This window comes from Meles meles, chromosome 8 (assembly GCF_922984935.1).
Source record: "Meles meles chromosome 8, mMelMel3.1 paternal haplotype, whole genome shotgun sequence".
Classification (NCBI taxonomy): Eukaryota; Metazoa; Chordata; class Mammalia; order Carnivora; family Mustelidae; genus Meles; species Meles meles.
The window spans coordinates 54,970,588-54,996,422 of NC_060073.1; the positions used below are offsets into that span (position 1 = coordinate 54,970,588).

Below are 25,835 nucleotides of genomic sequence, written 5' to 3' on the forward strand. Positions count from 1 at the left end.
TGAGAAAGTAAACTGGGAAAAAGAAAAACCTGGGCTTTCTACTAAAAGCAGAACTCATTGTATTTTTTCAAATCCATATATAATATGTTGTCATCCTTTTTCAAATATTTTCAGTAAGAATTAGGTATGGAGTTTTTAGAAAATCAGGTATCTTAAATGCTTCCAAGAAAATTTTTTCAATCAAATATTTTTGTTCCTGCAATGAGACCTTTGCTTTCAGGATTTGGTTTTCCATTACAGTCAACTTCTGATTGCTCTAGTTATGCTAATGTGTAGGCAGAAATAAATATCAATGGTCACAGAAAGCCAAACCTATGTGACTGAATTTATCTTGCTGGGCCTTTCTTCAGACTGGAAGATCCAGATCCTCCTGTTTGTGGTGTTTCTCATCCTCTACCTGATAACTCTGTTGGGAAATCTTCTCATCATAATGCTAATTTATGTTGACTCTTGACTTCATACACCAATGTACTTCTTCCTTAAAAACTTGTCATTTGCTGATCTCTGTTTCTCTACAACAATCATCCCCCAGATGTTATTCCATTTGCTATTAATGAGAAAAACCATTTCCTTTGCTGGGTGTTCAATTTGCTGACCGTTCAATACGGTCAAAACAAAAACTATTTTTTTTTCCTAGTAGCTAGGTGTACAGAAATTTCCCTCCTAGTAGTGATGTCCTATGACTGCTATGTGGCTGTCTGCAAGCCCCTTCACTACTCCACACTCATGATCCAGAGGGTGTGTATACAGCTGAGCATAGGGTCCTGGGCCACTGGAGCATTTGTATCTCTGGTAGACACAACATTTACTTTGTGTCTGTCATACCATGGACAGAATATAATTAATCATTATTCTTGTGAACCTCCTGCACTCCTGAAGTTAGCTTCAGAAGAAACCTACAAAGCTGAGATTTCCATCTTTGAGATAGTTGTGGTAATTCTCCTTGGTCCTCTTTTCCTCAAGGGAGTTGAGGGAAATTGGAAGGGGAGATGAACCTTGAGAGACTATGGACTCTAAAAAAGAACCTGAGGGTTTTGAAGGGGCGGGGGTTGGAAGGTTGGGGGACCAGGTGGTGGGTAATAGGGAGGGCACGTATTGCGTGGAGCACTGGGTGTGGTGCACAATGAATACTGTTACGCTGAAAAAAAATAAATTAATTAAAGACTTGCATGTTCAAGAAAGAAGCTTAAAAAAAAGTGAAAAAAAAAGAATGCTTGGATCAAGCAGGAGATCAAAAAAGAACTTAAACAATTCATGGAAACCAATGAGAATGAAGACACTTCGGTCCAAAACCTATGGGATACAGCAAAGGCGGTTCTAAGGGGGAAATACATAGCCATCCAAGCCTCCCTCAAAAAAAATTGAAAAATCCAGAATACACCAGCTGTCTCTACACCTTACAGAACTGGAAAATCAACAGCAAATCAAACCAGCTCCAGCAACACTCCTCTTTATGACAAGAATCCCTACAAGATCCATGGCAGGGGCGCCTGGGTGGCTCAGTGGGTTAAAGCCTCTGCCTTTGGCTCAGGTCATTATCCCAGGGTCCTGGGATTGAGCCCCACATTGGACTCTCTGCTCGGCAGGGAGCCTGTTTCCCCCTCTCTCTCTGTTTGCCTCTCTGCCTACCTGTAATCTCTGTCAAATAAATAAATAAAATTAAAAAAAAAAGAAGATCTATGGCAGATGGGTGTGACAATACGGGGGTATTTGTAAGTCTGGTAAATGAAGTAAAAATGGTACATGTTTGTGTCATAGGACTTCTGCCAGGAGAAAGAGACAATAATGTGGGGGAAATGGACAGAACTTTGATGGTCCCCAGCTATGTTTTTTCATAGTTCACAGGCTCTGCAGCCAGGCATGGAAATTGGTAGTGTTTCTACATGCCAATGAAGAGTTGGGTCAATTCCACTTAATACTTGCAGGTAGAGCTTTAGCTGAGGGTAGAGGACAACAGTGGGTTTTTTTTTCCAAGGGAGGGGCAGTGCACATGCTGAACATCAGTGAGTAGCCACAAGCATTACCAGTAGTGCTTTTGCCAAAACTGAGGTTATAGCAGTTGTTAAAAAGGCTAAAGGGGCCATTTGATCCCACAGAACAAGTTACATTTTCTGGGATTGCTTCTCATATGTCAGCCATCCTTTTCCACTTTCCAAAAGGGAGAACTTAATGTATACTGGCACAATCAAACCTGCAGAAGAGGGAAGAGCATGTCTGAGGAGGGAACAGCTGTGATGTATTAGTGTCACAGATGTTTCTGAATGGAGAGTTCTGATGTAGCCATGTAGCTTCTTAATTCTAGTTCCTTCAACGCAACAATTGTTCTTGGAGAGAAGGAGTGTGTGATATTTGAAAATGTATGTTGGACTATGAGATTCCACACATTATTGTCTAAGCCAGTATCTCCCCCATGTGTAGTTGAATTGACTATAGCAGTATTTTGGGACTCTACAGCAAAGCAAAACAACCCCTCCCCAAACAAAATGAAACAATAAAGAGGGTTCCATATCAGAGTTTTAAGGTAGAAAAATAATTGATATTTTTTTCACATGAAATTATATAATTTAGCATATTGATCCAGCATCTGTGGATGACTGTAGATGTTAGCATGGGGTGAGGCTGACAAGAAGCAATGGAGTTTACAACCAAAAGTACAATCTCTGGGTGAAAATGAAATAGCGATTCAGTAATGCAGTATAAATGAAGTTCCTGTTTGATGTATAAAAATATTCATATAATATGATATATAAATATAACATATTATATGTAATGCAGTAGCAAAAAAAGCTGTTATGCTGCAAGTAAGCCATAACCACAGAGAAGAATCTTGAACAAGATGCAGTTGACAAACTTGAAAACATCCTTGATGTACATGCATTTCCCTTACAGATGTTTCAGCCTAGAGATAGTTCAGAGAAAAAGCTGTTAAAAAATGTTGAATCAGTTCAGAATGTCTTAATTCGCACAGCTGTATATCAATATAAAGATTATTGCCTCTGAGATGGTTTATCTTCCAAATACTTTCCTAAATGCCTCCTTCACATCCTTGTTTTTCAGGCTATAAATGAATGGGTTCATCATGGGTGTTATGACTGAGTAGAACACAGAGATCACCTTATTGCCTTCACTTATTTTCTTGGAATTTGGACACATGTAGGTAAATATTGTTGAGCCATAGAAGGAACAGCTAGGTGAACAATAGCATGTGAGAAACTAGCAAGCTATTAAAGTGACCATAATTCTGGGAACTACCCTTGTCCCCTAGAGAAAATAGTTTTTCAGGTTTTTTTAAATGTTTATTGTTATGTTAGTCACCATAAATACATAACTAGTTTTTGCTGAGTGTTCCAAGATTCATTGTTTATGTACAACACACAATGCTCCATGCAATACATGCCCTCCTTAATACCCTCCACCAGGATCACCCATTCCTCCCACCACCCTCCCCTCTAAAACCCTCAGTTTGATTCTCAGAATCCATAGTCTCTCATGGTTTTTCTTCCCCTCCGATTTCCCCCTCTTCACTTTTCCTTTCCTTCTCCTAATGTCCTTCTCCTAATGTCCATGTTATATGATTGTTACTACTGTATTAAATCAACTCATACAACATTGATTACAATAGCTCAGCTTGTATTTCCTTATTCAATGAACACCTAACTCATTTGTTAACGTAATATTTATTGTGACCTCTTCTATGTGCTGAATATACAGCAATAAATGAAGTTCAAAATTCCCCTTCTCATAGAACTTACATTTTAGAAGAGGATGATAAAATGTAAGTAAAGAATACGTCTGATGGTAGCAAGCTGTTATGAGAGAATGAAAGCAAGGAACAGTTGGATGCAATTTTAAGCAGCTGTTCAGGAAAGGCCTTTCTTGAGAAGATGACATTTTAGTTAAAGGACACCTTATATCCTAGAGAAATTAACATTTGTGCTGTCACCAGAATGTTGAGAAGAAAGAACCAAGGCAATGTTTTGGGAGAAGAGAGTCCAGTCAGAGAGAACGGAGCATCTGAGTGACTTGGAAATAAGTTTTTTTGAGATCAGAACAGAGAAGTCAGAGTGATTGGAGACTGACAAGTGACAGGAAGAATGGCAATGAGTGAGATCACAGTAACAGTCAGAGGCAAGATTGGTAGGGTTGTTGTATTAGTTTCTTTGAGCTGCCATAACAAAGTATCAAAAATTTTGTAGCTTAAAACAACAGAAATTCATAGTTCTGGAGTCTTAAATCAAGGCATCTTGCTCCATCTTGTAGACTATGCTCCCTCCCAAGGCTCTGGAGAGGACCCTTCCTTGTTTCTTCAAGCTTTTGGCACTGAACTGTTCCCTAGTTTGTGGCAGCATAACTCCGGGCTCTGCCTCTGTCTTCATATGGCCTTCCTTCCATCTGTGTCTGCCCCACTTCTTTTTTTAAGATTTTATTTATTTGAGAGAGAGAGAGAGAACACAAGCAAAGGGAGGGACAAGGAGGGTGGGAGAGAGAATTTCAAGCAGACTCCCTGTTGAGCATAGAGCCCAACTTAGTGCTTGATCTCATGACCCTGAGATCATGACCTGAGCTGAAACTAAGAGTCAGATGCTTATACAACTGAGCTACCCAGGTGCCCCTGTATTCCCCTTTTCTTTTTTTTTAAGATTTTATTTCTTTATTTGACAGACAGAGATCACAAGTAGGCATAGAGGCGGGGGTGGAGGGAGCAGCCTCCCCACTGAGCAGAGAGCCCAATGTGGGGCTCGATCCCAGGACCCTGGGATCATGACCTGAGCCGAAGGCAGAAGCTTTAACCCACTGAGCCACCCAGGTGCCCCTTCTTCCCCTTTCCTTAAGAAGATATATGTCACTGGTTAGGGTTCACCCTATTCCAGGATGATTTCGTCTTGAATATAACTACAGTGGCAAAGATCTTTATACCAAATAAGGTCATGTTGTGAATTTCCAAGTGGACATATTTTGGGGGGTGATACAATTCAACCCATTGCGAGCTTGGAAGTTCTAAAAAGGCAATTGATTTTATTTTAGTTTCCGCAGAAAGCCATCTTGATATTATACTTCTAAAAGGTCACTTTGAGTATTGTATGGAGAGTGGATTATAAGTGGACAAGTATGGAAACAAGAAAAACAATCAGTAAGATTGAGTTTTATTGCAGTAGTCCAGGAGAGAGATGCTGGTCTTAACTAGGGTTGTAGCAATGGGGAGCCAGAGGTGATGGTAAGATATCTGAGTAGATAGTTTATAGAAGATTTAAAAAGTGAGTAATGAAATATCCCTAAGTCTTTGTCCTGAGCAATGCTGTGGATGATGGGAGAGACTCAAAAAGGGAGGTTGAGGAAACCAAGAATTCTCTTCTGGACTTTTTTACATGGCCCTTTGTTATATGCTAACTTTGTTCTCACACCACCCTTCTATATTTGAATAGCTACAATAAGGCCTTCATTTAAACAGTCCTGACATCTTAAGCTGCATTGCCCATCTGTAGTTTAGAGCTTTGCCCCCCCCATCACCATTTCCATTAGCTGAAGATTTTAATTAAAGCATTTTGAGTACAACTGCACACATGGATTCTGAAGTCCTTGGTAGTAGTAATTTTGGTAGTCATCATCCAAATGATGCAAAATGTACTTTTGTCTTTTATGTTACCATCATTATTGAAACCTCCATTTAAAAAATACTGACAATTTAGAGACACAAGTGGTCCTTAGACTGGTTTGAGAAACAGTAGAGTAGTACCTGATTATTAGATAAGATTCAGATATTTCAGTTTATGAGTACAATGAAAAATGCCCCAGGGTATCTCTTATTGTAGAAATGTTTTAAAAAGTTAATAACACAAATTGCTCCAGGGACTGCTCTGTTTACAATAGCTCTTAGGAACTCAGGCTTAAAGACTTACTCCCAGGAAAATCCTTAAGGCATGTTTCTTGGTGAATTGGGGATTTTAATAAAATCATTCTCATTGGCTTGGGTTATAACAGGGCTTGTAGACAAGACGATGTCCCAACCTTCAAGATATGTGGTAAAAGCAATGGAAGTTGCCTATTAGACTATGGATTAACAGACTACAGAAACCATAACTTCCTTCATTACCTTTCTCTTCATCACTGACCCCATTGTCCTGTGTTTGTCTCATGCCAGTCCACCAGGTGGGAGAAGATAAGGTAATTAGGGGGAATTAATCCTTTGAGAGAGTCTGAAATTTTGATTCTGCTCATTGGGGTGGTCTCTGCCTTTCACTACCCTCTCTCTTTTTTATCTGGCTTCGACAGAGAATACATGCTCTTCTTTTTTACTGATTGTCTTCAGTTATAGCCTCATCCATCCTGTTTTACAACTCCTCTGGAGAGGATTAAGCTACTCACCTAGGATACCTGAGTGACTGCAAGGGTTGTGAATAACCCCTGTCTCTCCTTTTGCACCAAAAGCTAATCTGCCAGATTCTCCTTGGCCTCTTGTTATCTCAATATTCTCTTTTCAGGGATTCCCTCCTAGTTCCATTTAGCCACTGGGTTTGGACAGTGTGAGTAGGCAGGATCAGGATGGAACCTTGACCACCTGTCCTAGGGCACACAGGCAGAATCTTCTTGTGGCCAGACATCCCTGGGGAAACAAAAGACTGCGTGAGTATGCTAATTTGGATGTGCAGGTATACACAAATCCAGGTATCTTGCCCCCTCTCATATTGAACTCACCCTTCTTTGTTTGGATGTTGGTAACGGTCAGTTCATTCACTCTTTTAACAAGGTGATCAGTCTTGGTATCTTCTAAACCAAGATTGTCCCAATCGCAGATCAGAATTCAACATCTCAACAGTCAACATAGTCCCTTCTTCTAACTTACGTTTCTCTTGAGAAAGGGAATATGTTGGTGTGCTAATGGAAAATGCATTGGTGTAGAGTGTCAGCATAACTTTGTTCACCCATGCAACTTACCTTTTTTTTAAGATTTCATTTTTAAGTAATCTCTACATCACACATCTACCTCTCACAATCTCACAATTCCAATGTGAATCTCAAACTCACAATCCCAAAATCAAGAGTCACATGCTCTTCCAACTGAGCCAGCCAGGCATCCTTCCCAACTCACTTTTAAACCTCTGCTATGTCTCAGGTGGTACTGATAAACAGATAATAAAGATAAGTGACATATGCTTTACTGTCTTGAAGAAAAAACAGTTCAGAGAGATGGAAAGAAAGAAAGAAAATGAAAAGAAAATAAACTTCAAATTCCTTCACAGGATGTCTAAATGTCTAAAATAAGCTTTAATGTACTTACTTTATCTTAGGTTGCTTAATTTTTTATTTAAATTCAATTTAGTTGACATATATCGTTATTAGTTTATTTTAGTTTAAGGGGTAGAATTTAGTGATTCATCAAATGTGTATATCACCCAGTGCTCTTTACACCAAGTGCTCTTCTTAATGCCCATCACCAAGTTATCCCATTCCCCATTCCCCACTTTCCCTCCAGCAACCTTCAGTTTGTTTCCTATAGTTAAGAGTCTCTTATAGTTTGTCTCCCTCTCTGGTTTCACCTTATTTTATTTTTCCCTCCCTTCCCCCTATGATCCTCTGTTTTATTTCTTAAATTCCACACATATGTGAAATCATATGATAATTGTCTTCCTCTGATTGACTTCTTTCACTTAGCATAATACCCTCTATTTCCAACCATGTCATTCTAAATGGTAAGATATCTTTTTTTTTGATGTCTGAGCAATATTTCATTATATATATATCACATCTTCTTTATCCATTCATCTGATGATGAACATCTCAGCTCGTTTCATAGTTTGGCAATTGTGATCATTGCTGCTGCTATAAACATTGGGGTGCAAGTGCTCCTTTGAATCACTGTTTGTATCCTTTGGGTAAATACCCGATACTGCTACTGCTGAGTCTATTGCACTAATTTTAACTTTTTGACTTTTTGAGGAACCTCCATACTGTATTTCAGAGTGGCTGTACCACATTGCATTCTCACCAGCAGTGTAAGAGAGTTGCCCTGTCTCGCATCCCTTGCCAACATCTGTTGTTTCCTGATTTGTTAATTTTAGCCATTCTGACAGGTGTGAGGTGGTATCTCATTATGGTTTTGATTTGTATTTCCCTGATGCCAATGAGCATTTTTTCATGTGTCTGTTGGCCAAGACCACTCAAAATTATTTTAAAATATCTGTTCATGTATGCCTGATTGTCTTTGTGCCTAAAGATAGCTCTGCCACAGTGGATTAGTTTTAAAACCCATAAAATGAAGGTCGATGGATTTGTCTTCACAGAGTGGATATGGGAAATAGACAGATATAATTGGGTGAAAATTTAACCTTCTCTACTATGAGTTTTTGAGTAAGAAGGAAAAAGAATTGCAGGATACAGAAAGAGTGAGAAAACTTAAAATTTTTTCTGAACCTTTGTTTCACCATCTAAATACTGGGGATATAATAACTACCTCAAATTAACATAAGAATTAAAGATAAGTGTACACAATGACTGGCACCAGGGCCCAACACATGGAAATGAGTATTATTATTGCCAAGGACCTTGTGCAAAGAGAGATAAAGTGTGGAGGACAGATTAAGGCATGTTAAAGGATGCTTCTGAGTGCAACAATCAATGAGGCAGCATTTTTTTTTCTTTCCACTGTTTATTAGTGTTATAAACTTCAAAGTAGGCTAAGACACTAGATCTTAATGGTTCTCACACCACAGAAAGAAATAATGGTTATGTGATAGAACTGTTAAGTAATACAGCATTTTTTTTTTTACTGATGTTCCTCAATACCCTCTTCACACTAAAAACAAATAAAGGAAGAATTTATTTAAGGACCAGGATCACAGACTACTACATCATCCTTTAATTTACTAGTTCTTGCTCAGAGTGCTTCTTTAGGATTATTTTGCAAAAATAATGAATAAAAATCAGCTTTCACAATGTTATCAGATAGTTTTATCAGATAGTTTGCAGGATAAAAACCTAAATAGTTTAAAGCAACATCAATTTGTTTGCTTCCAAACCTACATAAAAGGAAGGATGCACTGTGAGCAACACTATAGTCTTATCATGACTATATGTAGTCCTGCTGAAGTTTGTCATGTAGTATATTCAGGATGATTTCTGGCGCTCTGGTGCTCCTAAAAGATTCAAAGGGAGAGCAAATCAGAAACGACTTTCATCTGTCAAAACTACTGAGTAAAAAGAGAATTCTCTCTTCTGACAGGAAATCTGTTAGGAGATGTAAATCAATAGCCCAGTTCTGATGCTGATTAATACCTAAGTTACTCAGATATATTTTTTATAACTGAACAATATGTGTTTCTTTTCTTGGTGCTGACATATAAACAGTAATAAATTTTCATGGGAGAAGAAAACCAAACCTATGTGACTGGATTTGTCTTCCTAGGCCTCTCACAAGATCCACAGACACAAGTCCTGCTCTTTTTCCTTTTTCTGATCATCTACCTGCTGACAGTACTGGGAAATCTGCTTATCATTTTGCTCATTCACATAGACTCTAGACTCCACACACCCATGTACTTTTTCCTTAGAAATTTGTCCTTTGCTGATCTCTGTTTTTCTACCACCACAGTGCCCCAGGTGCTGGTCCACTTTCTGGTAAAGAGGAAAACCATTTCTTTTGCTGGATGCTCAACACAGATATTTGTTTTACTTCTGGTTGGGTGTACAGAGTGTGCACTGCTGGCGGTGATGTCCTATGACCGGTATGTGGCTGTCTGCAAGCCCCTGCACTACTCCACCATCATGACACATTGGTTATGTGTCCAGCTGGCCACAGGGTCCTGGGTCAGTGGAGCGTTTGTGTCTTTGGTGGACACCACATTCACACTGCGTCTGCCCTACACAGGGAACAATATTATCAACCATTTTTTTTGCGAACCTCCTGCCCTCCTGAAGCTGGCTTCAACAAATACCTACAGCACAGAAATGGCCATCTTTGCAATGGGAGTGGTCATCCTCTTAGCTCCTGTCTGCCTGATCCTTGTCTCCTACTGGAATATTATCTCCACAGTGATCCAGATGCATTCTGCGGAGGGGAGGTTCAAGGCTTTCTCTACCTGTGGATCCCATCTCATTGTTGTTGTCCTCTTCTATGGCTCAGCAATATTTGCCTACATGAGGCCAAACTCTAAGATAATGAATGAAAGGGATAAAATGATTTCTGTGTTCTACTCAGCAGTGACACCCATGCTGAACCCCATCATTTATAGTCTGAGAAACAAGGATGTCAAAGGGGCTCTCAGAAGAATGACTGCAAAATCATCTTTTTGAAGGTGGGGATCTTTAATCATGACAGTTTTAGGGATGTAGAGAGAAGTGAGTTTCTTGTAAACTTCCCATTTTCATCCCATTCCTCCACTTCTTTTCTTTCTCCTGTTTTCCTATGTCTCTTCTAAAATAAATTTAGTGAAGGGCCTGGTCAATGTAAGACACCTTAATAGACACAGACAAGAAGTATAGGAGAGGACAGTGGGGAAATGGGTTAGGGGATTAAGGAGTGCACTTGTGATAAGCACCGGGTGTTTGATGAACATATTCATCAAATATATTTTGAACAGGAGCATTTCTAGAAGCTGTGGATATAGACATGAAAAGTAAGGTCTTCATGATGTTTAGTTCTAACATGGCCTTAAATTCTAAATTTAATAATTGCTGAGATGTAAAAGAAAGTACATTTAAAGAATAAAAAATAGTAGAATTTTTCTAAGAGTATGTGTAATATTAAGAAAATAGTGATCTACAAAGCCAAAGAGTAAGAAATGCTTTGAATTCAATACTGAAGAATTTGTCCCATATGTAATCTTTAGAATGATGAGGACTGGGGAATTTATGGGACAGCAATAAAAAATGAGGATAAGTTAAGAAATGGAGGGCAGTTTCCCACTGGAAGGGGAGATGAACCATGAGAGACTATGGACTCTGAAAAACAACCAGAGGGTTTTGAAGGGGCAGGGGGGGGGGGTGGGAGGTTGAGGAACCAGGTGGTGGGTAATAGGGAGGGCACGTACTGCATGGAGCACTGGGTGTGATGCCAAAACAATGAACACTGTTATGCTGTAAATAAACAAATAAACAAATTAAAAAAAAAACTATCACTTACAGCTCTGAAAAAAAAAAAAGAAATGGAGGGCAGGAACACCTGCTTTATGCCTTAGTAGGGCATTTATTATATAGACCATTGCTTTGTATCATGACTTGAACCTATCCCTGGGTTGATAGTTGAAAATATTTCTCAGTATAGGATTGGGTAGGTTAGTCAATCTCAGGAATGTCCATCTGTAACAAGCCCCATGTGATTCTTAAGCACAATAAACATCGTGTGCTGCTTTTTAGGCAATGAGATGGCTTTTATTTAAAAGAATTGCGTGATTATTTTGCTCAATGTCTGATTCCACTATTACCATGTAAAGTCCATGGCGATAAAGACTGTGACTGATTTTTGATCCTGTGTTATACTTGTAGAAAAATGTCCAGCCATTGCTATTACTCAAGAAATATAATTTTGAATGAATAAATAAAGTTGGAGTTAGGAGAGAGATATGGGCTGGAGAAATAGATTTAAAAATTTACTTCATATAAATGCAAGTTTTGACACACCCAAGGGTTTTAGCAATACTTACATCTTGCAAAAATATCCCAAGATAATTCTGAAGTGCAGTCCTGGATGAGACATGATGTCAGAGACAGGAGGAAAAAGTCCAAGATGGAATCTTGGAGTTATCAATGTTTGAAGGTGTATGAAGAGTAGCAAATCAGACCCAGAGGATCAAGAATCAGAGAAATAGAAAGAGAAGATAAATAAATGTGTTGTCAGAAGGGGCAAGAGGAGAGGCCTTCCAGGAAAGATTTCTCAAATGTCTCAGACTTGTATATTTTGATAAAAAGTGTTTGAATTTGCATATAGTTACATACTTTTAAAAAGCATAGAGAATAATTCCTGAAGAGGTGATTTTGAGTTGAAAACTGAAGGATGAAAGAGTTAATCAGGTAAACATGTGGTAGGATGTAAAAGGTAAGAAGGCAGGTAATAAGAATAAGGGGTAGTAGCACATAGATTTCCGTTTTTATAAGAGAGCCTTTCTTCATCCCTAAGGTAATAAAAATAGGTCTCCTTTGTTATGCTCTAGTTCTAGTTCTCCTTTATGTAAGGTGACACTAGTTACTCTGACATAAGGATCAGCAAACTTTTTCTATAAAGGGTCAGATAATAAGTACTTTAGTTTTTTTTTTTTTTTTTTCTTTTTTTTTTCCATTTTATTTATTTTTTCAGCGTAACAGTATTCATTCTTTTTGCACAACACCCAGTACTTTAGTTTTTATAGCCCATATTGTACCTATCATAACTACTCAACTATACCATTGTAGCAGGAAAACAGTCATGGCTGATACAAAAAATGAATATGTTACAATAAAACTCTATTTGTAAAATGAGGCAATTTGGATACTGCTCCACAGACATGTTTGCTGAACCCTGCTTTAACAGATAAATACCAAATCTCAGTGGCTTAATGAGTAGAAGTTTACTTCTCACTTACGTATTTTTTTTAATTTAAATGCAATTAACCAAGATAATAGTACATCATTTGTTTCAGATGTAGTGTTCAACAATTCATCAGTTGCATAACACTCAGTGCTTATCACATCATGTGCCCTCCTTAATGCCCATCACCCAGTTACCCCATGCCCCCAGCCATCTCCCCTCCAGCAAGTGTCCATTTGTTTCCCAGGGTCAAGAGTCTCTCATGGTTTGTCTCCCTATCTTATTTCTTCCATTCAATTTTTCCTCCCTTCCCCTATGATCCTCTGCTCTATTTCTTATATTCCACATATGAGTAAAACCATTTGATAACTGTATTCCTCTGACTGACTTAAACCACTTGCATAAATTCTAATTGAGAGGTGAAGTGACAGGTGTGTGGACCCAAGCTGAAAGAGCTCTTTAATCTGGGGCTTTCAAGGTCATCCTGTATGTCACTATCCATAAAGATGAAGATAAAAAAAGTTGTTCACTGGTAAGTTTTGTAGCTTAGAAGGAGGATGGCACATCTGCTCACATTCCATTCACTGAAACTCAATAATATGGCCCCACATAAATGCTGGGAACAAGTAGGACTTGAATCTGGAATGGGCAATCTGACACAGGGTTTTGTTTTTAACCATTAGATCTTTAAAATATCTGTAATTTATTTTATGAGAGATTACGTGAGTTAATATGGTACTTTTTCCCTAAATATTTAGCTATTTTTTCTAATACTATGGTAAGTCACTCTTTCCCCCATTAATTTCAAATGCTGTCATATTATGTACTAAATTTCAATATGCATATTGGCATATTTGTCAATCACTGCACTTGTTTTGCTGTATTTCAATTACTATAGATTTAGCTGTCAAGACAGAACTCTTATTTTTGTGCTATTTCACAATTTTGTGATAGTTCATGAACTTTCTGCTTCTTAGCTTGTCAAAATCCACTTTTTAAAATGCCATTAGAAGTTTAATGCTTATTACACTAAATTCATAAATTATTTAGCAAAAAAGATATTTAAACAAAACCGTTAAACCTTTTCATCTAGGAACATGGCATATTCCTCTAGTTCTTCAGGAAAGATATACACATGTGCATACATTTTCACATTGCATTGTAGAGATTGCATTTTATATATTACTAGATTTTATATATTACTAGATTGCATTTTATATATTACTAGATTTACTAGAGAAGCAGCTATGAGACACACACACACTGCTCTCATGAAGTTTTCATTTTGAAAGGTGGAGGGAGAGAGAAACAAGTAAACTAAAGCTCTCATGAAGTTTTCATTTTGAAAGGTGGAGGGAGAGAGAAACAAGTAAACTAAAGTGTAAATAAGAAAGTTTCACGTAATGATAAGTGCAATGAAGACAATAAAACAGGGTGATAGTGCCTTTTGCTTTGAGTACATGCCATATAGATTGCTAATCTCTTTGAGAAGTTAACATTTTTAAGATGGGACTTTAATAAGCCAAGAAGATTTGATGATAAAACATCACAGGGAAGGAGAATAGATATTAATTTGTCCTAAAGCAGGAACAATTTTGAATCATGTGATGGAAAGCAAGAGGTCAATGGAGTTAGATTAAAGTGACTATAAGAGAGCACAGTTTTAAGTAAGGACTGAAAGGTAGGCAGGGCCAAGACCATGTGCACCCTTGTCAAAAAGTGACATAAAATGAAAGACATTAGAGAAGGAGACAAACCAAGAGAGACTCTTAACTATAGGAAACAAACTGAGGGTTGCTAGAGGGGAGGTGAGAGAGAGGATGGGGTAATTCAGTGATGGGCATTAAGGAGAGCACATGATGTGATGAGTACTGGGTGTTATACGCAACTGATGAATAACTGAACTCTACATCTGAAACTAATGATGTCCTATATGTTGGCTAATTGAATTTAAATTTTTAAAAATGCAACATTAACTGATTTGTATTTATTAAGGTCAATCTGTGTATTAGGGAGAAAACAGACTATTGGGGGACAAAGGTGAAAAGGGAAAGACCTATTAGGAAGCTATTGTAGAGCAACAGGCAGCAGATTATGATGATTTGCACTAAGATACTTGTAGGGGGCACCAAAAGAAGTGTATATATTTGGAATATACTGCATAGGTGAAGCCAAGAGGATTCATCTACTTATCAGGGAAGTAAGGCAAAAAACAAAAACAATGTATATAAAGTTTTAGTTTGATCAGCTGCGTGGGTGGTGCATATTGATTTAGATAAAAAAGAATGAGGGAAGAACAGGCTGGCAGGAGAATGTATCTAGAGTTATGTTTTAGATTAAGTTTGAAATTTCTATTAGACATGGCAAGTGGGCAATTAGATATATGAGCCTGTGGTTTATGGAAGTAGTCAGGTCTTTGGCCATCAACAGTGTGTAGATGGTATTTAAACCTATGCAAATAGATTAATTACTCAGGAAGAGATTACTGAATGAGAAGAAAATAGGTCCATATTTTTACCAAGGGTAAGTTATAAATTCAGAAAGACAAGGGAATTCAATAGGTGAAGAGAGTTAAGGGAAGAAGGAGGAAAACCAAGTGTGTGTGGAATCTTGGGTTTTTTTTTTAATGATTTTAGATTTTATTCATTTATTTGACAGACAGATCACAAGTAGGCAGAGAGACAGGCAGAGAGAGAGGAGGAAGCAGGCTCTCCAAGGAGCAGAGAGCCTGATGTGGAGCTCGATCCCAGGACCCTGAGATCATGACCTGAGACGAAGGCAGAGGCTTTAACCCACTGAGCCACCCAGGTGCCCCATGTGTGTGGAATCTTAAAGCCAAGAGAAGAAACAGTTTCAAGAAGGAAATAGTCAACTGTGTCTAAGTTGCTATAAGGTCAAGGAGGAAGATATAGACATAACCACTTTAGGTTTGCCTGGTTGGCTCATTCAGTTAAGCCCCCAACTCTTTATTTCAGCTCAGATTGTGATCTCAGGGTCCTGGGATTGAGCCCTGTGTGTTGGGTTCTGCACTCAGTAGGGAGTCTGCCTGAAGTTATCTCCCCCTGCCTCTTCTCCTTTCCCCCTCCCACTTGCACTCTCTCACTCTCTAAAATAAACAAATAAATCTTTTTTTTAAGGAAACAAAGAAATGACCACTTTATTTGAGACAGCAGTAATGACTCTGACAAAGAGCAGGTCCATGGAAAGAAATCAGAGCTTGATTGGAAATTGGCTAATATGTGAACAGAAAGTTGGCAGAAGAGAAAGTGGGTATAGAAACATCTTTTAAGATTCTTTTTTTTTCCCTGAAGAGAAGCTTAAAAACATAGGTCAGTAACAGAAGGGGATATGGAGCCATGTAAAGGGTTCTTTATGTTGGGATAATCAGAACATATTTGTATCTTTCTGGTTATCACCCAGAAGAGAAGAGGGAAATGGTTTCAGATTAAAGAGATTCTGCAGGAGCAAAAGCTTTGGTAGATGAGTGAGACCAGGATTCAGAGTGCAAGTGAAGGGGTCAGACTTTAATAGACAGTTGTAAAGGGAGAAAATCAAAATGTAAGTGCAGGTTCATACAGGTGGGTGGGAGGTTTGAAGAGGGGAACATAAGGAGCTACTATTTCTCACCTCCCTTGCCCTTCTTACCACATACTTCACTTTCCGTTGCAAGTGAAGTACATATGGGGTAATGTTGTCAACTGAAACTGAAGGTGTGAAATAGTCATTTTCAGAAAGGAAACAAGACTGGGTTCAGAAGGTGCTGCAGTATACTGTATCCTGGAAGGCATGGCTGAGGATTGCAAAAAATACCTAAACTAAAAATTACTTTACCAGTTGAATACACTCATGATCAAATTACCAGTGGGTTTTGAAGGTGTAGATGACAGAATCAAATATCTTCAGAAAGAGTAAGGAGTGAAAGAAGCTAGAACTGAACAGATAGCCAAGAAATGTAGCTTAATACCACATTAATGAGACATAATATAGATTTTAAAAATAGAAGAAATTAATGGAGAAGAATTCTTTTAAAATATAACTAAGAAGGTGGCAACTTTGGAAAAAAGTTAAAACTTCACCATTTAAAGATAAATTCAAAATGTATTCTAAAAGTTAAATCCAAATTATAAAATTAGAAAGAAAATATATACATATAAATATATGTGTGTGTGTGTGTGTGTATATATATATATATATATATATATATATATATACCTAAAGAGAGAGTAGGAAATTATATCCTAGCAGTAAAATTATTGAAAGAAAACAGAAAAGATGGATAGATTTCACTACATAAATATTTTCAGTACTTCTCTGTCTAAAAATCCTTACCATGGATTTTAGAATGGATATATTAAAAAATAAAAATTCATGAAGTTATTAGCACAAGTATAACAAAATATCAATGTTCCTAATCTGTAAAGAATTACAACAGCTCAAAAAGAAAAATATAAATTAATTATGCAAATTAAATATATTTAAATGTTACACTTAATAAATTAGTAAAATCTGTTTACATATTAAACTTAATATGCAAAAAGACTTAATGGATTGAGTACACTTATATGTTGCTAGTCAAATGCAAAATGTTTAACACATAAAAATCAGTTCATCTTTTTATATCAAGAAACTTAAATGGGTTTTTGACTTAGGTTTTAGTAGTTCCACTCAAAAGAATTTATTCTAAAAGAAAAAATCAGTCATATACCCAAAGGTCAGCATTGCTATTTTTATTTTTTTAAGATTTAGTTTATTTATTTGACAGAGAGACAGAGACAGAGACGGAGGGAATACAATCTGGGGAGTGGGAGAGGGAGAAGCAATCTTCCTGCTGAGCTGGGAGCCCAATGTAGTGCTCAATCCCAGAACCCTGGAATCATGACCTGAGATGAAGGCAGACACCTAGTGACTAAGCCACCCAGGAGCCCCAACATTGTTCTTTTTTTGAAACACACACACACTCACACACACCCACTAAATGTATAACAGTTATGAAATAGCCAACTCTATTACAAAGCATCCATGTGATATAACATTATGTCATTACATAAAAATATCTTCAAGGTTATTTATGCACATAAGACTTAAGATTTATTAAATACTCATTAAATGCCAGGTGCTATTCTAAATGCCTTACATTTACATTTGCTAATTTATTTAATCCTCACAAAGATTATGGAGTAATCTACTTTCTTTTTAATTTTTTATTTTTTCAATTTCTTTTCAGTGTACCAGAATTCATTGTTTATGCACCACATCCAGTGCTCCATGCAATACGTGCCCTCCATAATACCCACCACCAGGCTCCCCCAATCTCCCAACCCTGCCCCTTCAAAACCCTCAGATTGTTTTTCAGAGCCCATTGTCTCTCATGGTTCATCTCCCCCTCCAATTTCCCTCAACTCCCTTCTCCTCTCCATCTCCCCATGTCCTCCGTGTTATTTGTTATGCTCCACAAATAAGTGAAACCATATGATAACTGACTCTCTCTGCTTGACTTATTTCACTCAGCATAATCTCTTCCACTCCCCTCCATGTAACTATTATTGCCAGTTTACAGTGTAGAGATGTGCAGACAGATACAGAGAGGTTAAGAAACATGGTCAAAGAAATAAATCAATCAGAGAAAGACAATTATCATATGATCTCCCTGATATAAGGAATTTGAGAAGCAAAGTGGGGGATAGGAAAGGAAAAAATGAAACAAGATGGGATCGGGAGGGAAACAAATTATAAAGGACTCTTAATCTCACAAAACACACTGAGGATTGCTGGTGGGAGGAGGGTAGGGAGAGGGTGCTCAGGTTATGGACTTTGGGGAGGGTATGTGCTATGGTGAGTGCTGTGAAATGTGTAAGCCTGATGATTCACAGAACTGTAACCCTGGGGCTAATAATGTAAAATAAAAAAGGTAAAAATGAAACATACTCAAAGTTATATAAGTAAGTGGGGATGTTGAATTCAAACCTCGGAACTCTGACAAGTGACCCCAGACACTCTTTGTTACTGCCCTACATAGCTGTCATATAATGTAGGGGGAAATTCGCTATGTATTAATAAGTGAAAAAAAGCTCTATTTTATGTGCATATATCAACTCAATAAAATGCATGCCTGCCATCTGAATTAGCAAAGAAGAAGTCAAACTCTCACTCTTTGAAGATGGTATAATACTATATATGGAAAACCCTAAAGACTCCACTCCAAAACTGTTAGAACTCATACAGGAATTCAAAATTGTCAGGATATAAAATCAATGCACAGAAATCAGTTGCGTTTCTATACACCAACAACAAGACAGAAGAAAGAGAAATTAAGGAGTTGACCCATTTACAATTGCACCCAAAATCATAAGATACCTGGAATAAATCTAACCAAAGGAGCAAAGAATCTGTACTCAGAAAACTATAGAGTACTCATGAACAAAATTGAGGAAGACACAAAGAAATGGAAAAACATTCCATGTTCATTGATCAGAAGGACAAATATTGTGAAAAGGTCTATGCCACCTAGAGCAATCGACACATTTAATGCAATCCCCATCAAAATACCATCCACTTTTTTCAACAAAATGGAACAAATAATCCTAAAATTTATATAGAACCAGAAAAGACCATGAAGAGCTAGAGGAATGTCAAAAAAGAAAGCCAAAGTTGGCGGCATCACAATTCCAGACTTTAAACACTATTACAAAGCTGTCATCATCAAGACAGTATGGTACTGGCACAGAAACAGACACATAGATCAATGGAACAGAATAGAGATCCCAGAAATAAACCCTCAAATCTATGGTCAACTAGTATTTGACAAAGCAGGAAAGAATGTCCAATGGAAAAAAGACAGCTTCTTCAACAAATGGTCTCGGGAAAATTGGACAGCCACATGCAGAAGAATGAAACTGGACCATTTTCTTATACCACACACAAAAACAGACTCCAAATGGATGAAAGACCTCAATGTGAGACAGGAATCCATCAAAATCCTTGAGGAGAACACAGGCAGCAACCTCTTCAACCTCAGCCACAGTAACTTCTTCCTAGAAACATCTCCAAAGGCAAATGAACTATTGGGACTTCATCAAGATCAAAAGCTTTTGCACAGCAAAGGAAACAGTCAATGAAAACAAAAGACAACTGACAGAATGGGAGAAGATATTTGCAAATGACATATCAGATAAAGGACTAGTGTCCAAAATCTATAAAGAACTGATCAAACTCAACACCCAAAGGCCAATTAATCCAATCAAGACATGGGTAGAAATGGGTAGAAGACATGAACAGACATTTCTGCAAAGAAGACATCAAGATGGCCAACAGACACATGAAAAAGTGTTCCACATCACTTGGCATCAGAGAAATACAAATCAAAACCCAGTGAGGAACATCGCCAAATGCAAAGGAAGCAAGAGCAAAAATGAACTATTGGGATTTCATCAAGATCAAAAGCTTTTGCACAGCAAAGGAAACAGTTAACAAAACCAAAAGAAAACGGACAGAATGGGAGAAGATATTTGCAAACAACATATCAGATAAAGGGCTAGTATCCAAAATCTATAAAGAGCTTAGCAAACTCAACACCCAAAGAACAAATAATCCAATCAAGAAATGGGCAGAGGACATGAACAGACATTTCTGCAAAGAAGACATCCAGATGGCCAACAGACACATGAAAAAATGCTCCACATCACTGGGCATCAGGGAAATACAAATCAAAACCACAATGAGATACCACCTCACAGCAGTCAGAATGGCTAAAATTAACAAGTCAGGAAATGACAGATGCTGGCGAGGATGTGGAGAAAGGGGAACCCTCCTACACTGTTGGTGGGATTGCAAGCTGGTCAACAACTCTGGAAAACATCATGGAGTTTCCTCAAAAAGTTGAAAATAAAGCTACCCTATGACCCAGCAACTGCACTACTGGGTATTTTCCCTAAAGATACAAACATAGTGATCTGAAGGGGCACGTGCACCCAAATGCTTATAGCAGCAATGTCCACAATAGCCAACTACAGAAAGAACCAAGATGTCCATCAACAGATGAATGGATAAAGAAGAGTGGTATATATATACAATGGAATACTATGCAGCCATCAAAAGAAATGAAAGCTTGCCATTTGTGATGACATGGATGAAACTAGAGGGTATTATGATTAGTGAAATAAGTCAGCTATCATATGATCTCCCTGATATGAGGAAGTGGAGATGCAATGTGGGGGAAAAGAAAACTTTGAGGGCTAGAAAAAGAATAAATGAAACAAGATGGGATTGGGAAGGAGACAAACCATAAGAGACTCTTAATCTCACAAAATACACTGAGGGTTGCTGGGGAGAGGGGGGTCAGGAGAGGGTGGTGGTGTTATGGACATTGGGGAGGGTATGTGCTATGGTGAGTGCTGTGAAGTGTGTAAACCTGGCGATTCACAGACCTGTACCCCTGGGGATAAAAATACATTATATGTTTATAAAAAAATTTAAAAATTTAATAAAAAAAAACAGTGAGATACCACCTCAGACCAGTCAGAATGGCTAAAATTAACAAGCAAGGAAATGACAGGTGTTGTCAAGCATAAAAGAAAGGGGAACCCTTCTACACTGTTGGTGAGAATGCAAGCTGGTGTAGTCACTCTGGAAAACAGTATGCAGGTTCCTCAAAAAGTTGAAAATGGACATACCCTATGACACAGCAATGGAATTACTGGTATTTACCATAAAGATTCGAATGTAGTGATCTAAAAGAGCACTTGCACCAGAATATTTATAGCAGCAATGTCCACAATAGCTAAATGATGGAAGGAGCCTAGATGTCCATCAACAGATGAATGGATAAAGAAGATGTGGTATATACAAGTGAATATTATGCAGCCATCAAGAAAATAAATCTTGCCATTTGCAACGTAGCGGATGGAACTAGAGGGTATTGTGCTATGTGAAATAAGTCAATCAGAGAGGGACAATAATCATATGATCTCACTGATATGAGGAATTTGAGAAACAAGACAGAGGATCATAGGGTAATGGAGGGAAAAATGAAGCAAAAGCAAAGCAGAGAGGGAAACAAACCATAAGAGACTCTTAATCTCAGGAAACAAATGGAGAGTTGCTGGAGGAGAGGGGGGTGAGAGGGTGGGGTAGCTAGGTAATGGACATTGGGGAGGGTATGTGCTATGGTGAATGCTGTGAATTGTGTAAGACTGATGAATCACAGACCTGTACCCCTGGAACAAAGAATATATTATATGTTAATTAAAAAAAAAAAAGACAAACAATAACACCTGTCAAAGAATCCAGGTGTTTTCTATAAAGTCTGTTTGGAAAAAGGAGAGAACATGACAGAAATGCATATAAACTACTAGTAGTTAATTAGGCTGCCTACATGATCATTTAACAAGGTCAGTTGGTCTAAAATTTGTGCAAATCTCAAGGTCTGCTCCACTGATGTGGGGCTTACTTAGTCTTCCCACATGAAACTTTCTTTTCTTTGGTTCATATGTTGGTCTAGTATGGACTCCCCAGTCAGAGGTCTGTCAGTCCAAAACTGGTAAAATCACCTGGGCTCATTTAACTCACTAGCTACGTGGGAAAACAGACAGCAAATTTTAAATAGACTGTGAATAATGTTTTCTTATAAATAACCTGATGGAAAAAGATTTAAAAGAGCATTTGATAATGAAATATCCCCTTAAACACATCAGAATGGCTAGGAACAGAAAGACAAGAAATAAGTGTTGGTGCAGATGTGGAGAAAAAGAAAACTTTGTGCAATGTTGGTGGGAATGTAAATTGGTGCAGCCACTGTGGAAACAGTATGGAGATTCCTCAAAAAATTGAAACAGAAATAATATATGATTCAGTAGTTCCACTAATGGTTATTTCCCAAAGAAAATGATAACACTAATTCATAAAGATATAAATGTACCTGTGTTTATTCCTGCATTATTTACAATAGCCAAGATAATGAAAGCACCTCAAGTGCCTGTTGATGGTGGTGTGTATGTATATATATATATATATATACATACATATATATATATATATATACACACATATATATATACATATATATATACATATATATATACATACATATATATATACATATATATATACATATATATACATACATACAGTGCAATATTAATCAGCCATAAAAGGAGATGAAATCTTGCCATTTATGGCAATATGGATGGACCTTGAAGGTATAATGTTAAGTGAAATTAGTCAGAGAAAGACAAATACCATATGATTTCACCTATACGTGGAATTTTAAAACAAAAGAAAAGAATAAAGAGACAACAAAAACAAACCATAAATACAGAGAATAAACTGGTGGTTGCCAGAGCTTGGGGGAGGGGGGGTTGAAGGATCATGAAAATGATTGAAGAGCAGTGAGAGATATAGGCTTCAGTTATAGAATAAATAAGTCACCAGGATAAAAGGCACAGTGGGGATAAAGGGCATGTAGTCCACAACACTGTAACAGTGTTGTACAATAACAGATGGTAGCTACATTTTGTGGTGACCATCCTATAAAATACAGACCTAGTCAAATCACTATGCTGCATACCGGAAACTAATGTAAGATTCTCTGTCAAATGTACTTCAAAAAATAAAATAAAATGGTAAAAATACAGACACATAAATTCATTTGACAAGTCAAATTATATTCTTTCATTTTACTATTAGAAGATATCCTTTGTATTATGGTGTTTTCGCTATGGAGCATTAGCAGAAACCTTTGAAGAGAAATGAACTCTGAGGGACAGCCAGAAGCTCTCCCTAGATGCTGGAGTGTGTCACAGCATGTATTTTCCCAGGACTCTTTTCAAGGCTCCCATAACTTCCTTATTCCTCAGGCTGTAGATAAGGGGGTTCAGGGCTGGAGTGACAACCATGTAGAAAAGAGAGATGATGTTGTCTTGCTTGGGGCTATGGAGTGAACTGGGCAGGACATACATAAATGTGGCAGCTCCATAGAACATCCCAACCACCATCAGGTGGGAAGAGCAGGTGACTAGGGCTTTTTGCTTCCCCTCACTTGAAGGCATCCGAAACACAGTACACAGGATTAGTGCATAAGAGGAAATGATAGCAAAAAGAGGGGGTATCAGGAATGTTACACCCAACACATACACAAACAGTTCATATCTGGAGGTATCTGCACAGGCCAACTTCAGCAAAGGTGGAATCTCACAGAACAGGTGCCTGATCTTCCGGGACATGCAGAAGGGATAGTGCATGGTATACACAGTATAAACAAAGGCACATAGGGATGCCAGTACCCAGGCTGTGGCCACCATGAACCAGCAGATCTTTGGCCTCATGAAGACCATGTAGTTCAGAGGATGACAAATGGCCAAATTTCTGTCATAGGCCATGAAGGCCAGTAGCAGATCCTCTGCACCACCCAGCATCAATGCCAGAAACACCTGAAGGGCACACCCCCAAAGGAGATGGTGTTTTCATTGAGCAGAAAATCCATGACAGCCTTGGGAGTGACAACAGATGTAAAGAGGAGATCCATGAGTGAGAGCTGCCTGAGAAGGAAGTACATGGGCATGTGGAGCCGGGAATCCACTGTAATGACCAAGAGCAGCAGGCCATTGCTGGTCAGGGCCAATGTACAGGACTGTGATTGTGGCACAGAGCAGTTCAGGAGACCCACTGTCATTCAGAATCCCCATCAATATAAAGCCAGTGCCCAAGGTGGAGTTCCAGTACTACATTCTGTGTTGTTTCTTTAGTTTCCTAGAATCAAATACATTCTCAGTGAATTTTTGCTAAGGTGGTCCCTAGTTTGAAAAATCACAGGCTCCTGATGATGGCCAACATGAATCCAATGAGGCAATGTCTTTCCTACTGGAAATGGACTTTACCTGTTAACCTCTCAGTTTCTGACACTTTTAATTGTACCTTGATGAAATATCCATCTGAATGAAGAGCAGATATCAAAGTAGCTAAATATTAAGACATCACTACCCAAAAATGTTATTCAGGACATCAAACTTTGACATGTATCTTTCCACAATGATTAAATCCTCTCTCTATAAATCAATATCCTAGAACCCAAGTCCTTGGTTATTTTTGTACCTATGTTTTAAGTAAACTGTTTTTCTAATGATTTAAATATCCACTTAGTGTCCTAACAACCTGTTCTGAATATAAAGTTCTAAAGCCAGTACGGAAGTGTGATTTCAACAAAGCACTTCCCCTGCATTTTCCATATAACTTATGTCCAAGTTTGTTTGTATCATTCAAGGCTATAGATATAAGTCTCATAGGAAGAGCTAAAATACGTCCACCTTAGTCACTTCCCTGGACCAGCTCCATACTCTCCATGTGTTTGAGGGAGAAGGGATTCCATACTCTCTGAGACTAGTGGATGGAGTGTTTGACATGGTATTGCCTTTATGAGCTAAACCTTTAGGATCAATGACAACATATGTGTTTCTTTACAGGTTATGCAAACATGGGAGCCTGGGAGAACTCAAAGATCTGATAACTAATGAGGCCCTGCCCAGGAAGATTAGAGTGTTTGTGTTTGGGAGAAAGGGTGAAAGCTGCTGGCAACAAAAGAGCATGTGTTGTATGTTGGGATCAGGCTCAATAATCCTATCTGCCCTGTGTTACACCTGACAGAGATCCCCAGTCTCCCTCCTGCAGGGCCAGAGTGTCTACATTGGATTGAATGGCCACAGGATAGACAGGATGAATTCCTGTTTCAGAAAGCATTAGAGCATATGAAAGGTATATCACTGGTTCTTAGATGGCCCTTTGATTTGGAGGCATTAATTACCAGATAGGTGCAAAAATCCCTTATCAGTGGCCAGCAAAGCCTGGGCTCTAAGGACAGGTACCGTACTTCCACCAGGAAGCGGTCACTCAGACCTGGGATGTGGCACAGACTCTTTCTTCATTTTCATGTATTTTTCATGTTAGGAAACCAGGAATAGAGGTTATTAGGATGGGGTACACAGCCCAGAGACTAGAGAATCTGGAAGACAGTATAGCTTAAGCTCTTAGGGTCTGCTTTGGGCTCCATTTCAAAACTCAACATATCTAGAGGCTGCGCACTTCCCTGAAAGAGAGATAAAGGCTTTACCTCAGATAATGAGAAGACTAGCTGCCCAACCTTGCAATCTGCCTCAGGGGTTGTTTCAGAGCCAAGGATTTTCCTGTAGAGATGCAGAAAGAGTAAGCTTTTCTAAGAGTGTCCAGCTGGTTTAAATTTTGCCAAGTTGGGTTAAGCGTTTGAGGAGTCTGACCAACAGAGATGTCAGGGCCACTTCTGGTCTGTCTATTCCTCCATACGGCTGCTACAGAGATGTAATAGAGACAGAGGGCT

At 38.2% G+C, this 25,835-nt stretch overlaps 1 protein-coding gene and 2 pseudogenes across 1 annotated transcript; 2 read left to right on the forward strand and 1 right to left on the reverse strand.

Annotated features, from left to right (window-relative positions):
• The first annotated feature begins 292 nt into the window (after positions 1–292).
• Positions 293–3,000, forward strand: LOC123948701 (annotated as a pseudogene).
• Positions 3,001–9,354: 6,354 nt separating this feature from the next.
• On the forward strand, positions 9,355–10,287 carry LOC123949499 (olfactory receptor 2D3-like). Its single transcript, XM_046017007.1, has one exon. It carries the CDS (start codon positions 9,355–9,357, stop codon positions 10,285–10,287), a length of 933 nt encoding a protein of 310 aa, XP_045872963.1.
• A 12,999-nt stretch (positions 10,288–23,286) lies between these two features.
• LOC123949425 lies at positions 23,287–24,216 on the reverse strand (annotated as a pseudogene).
• Between the last annotated feature and the right edge of the window lie 1,619 nt (positions 24,217–25,835).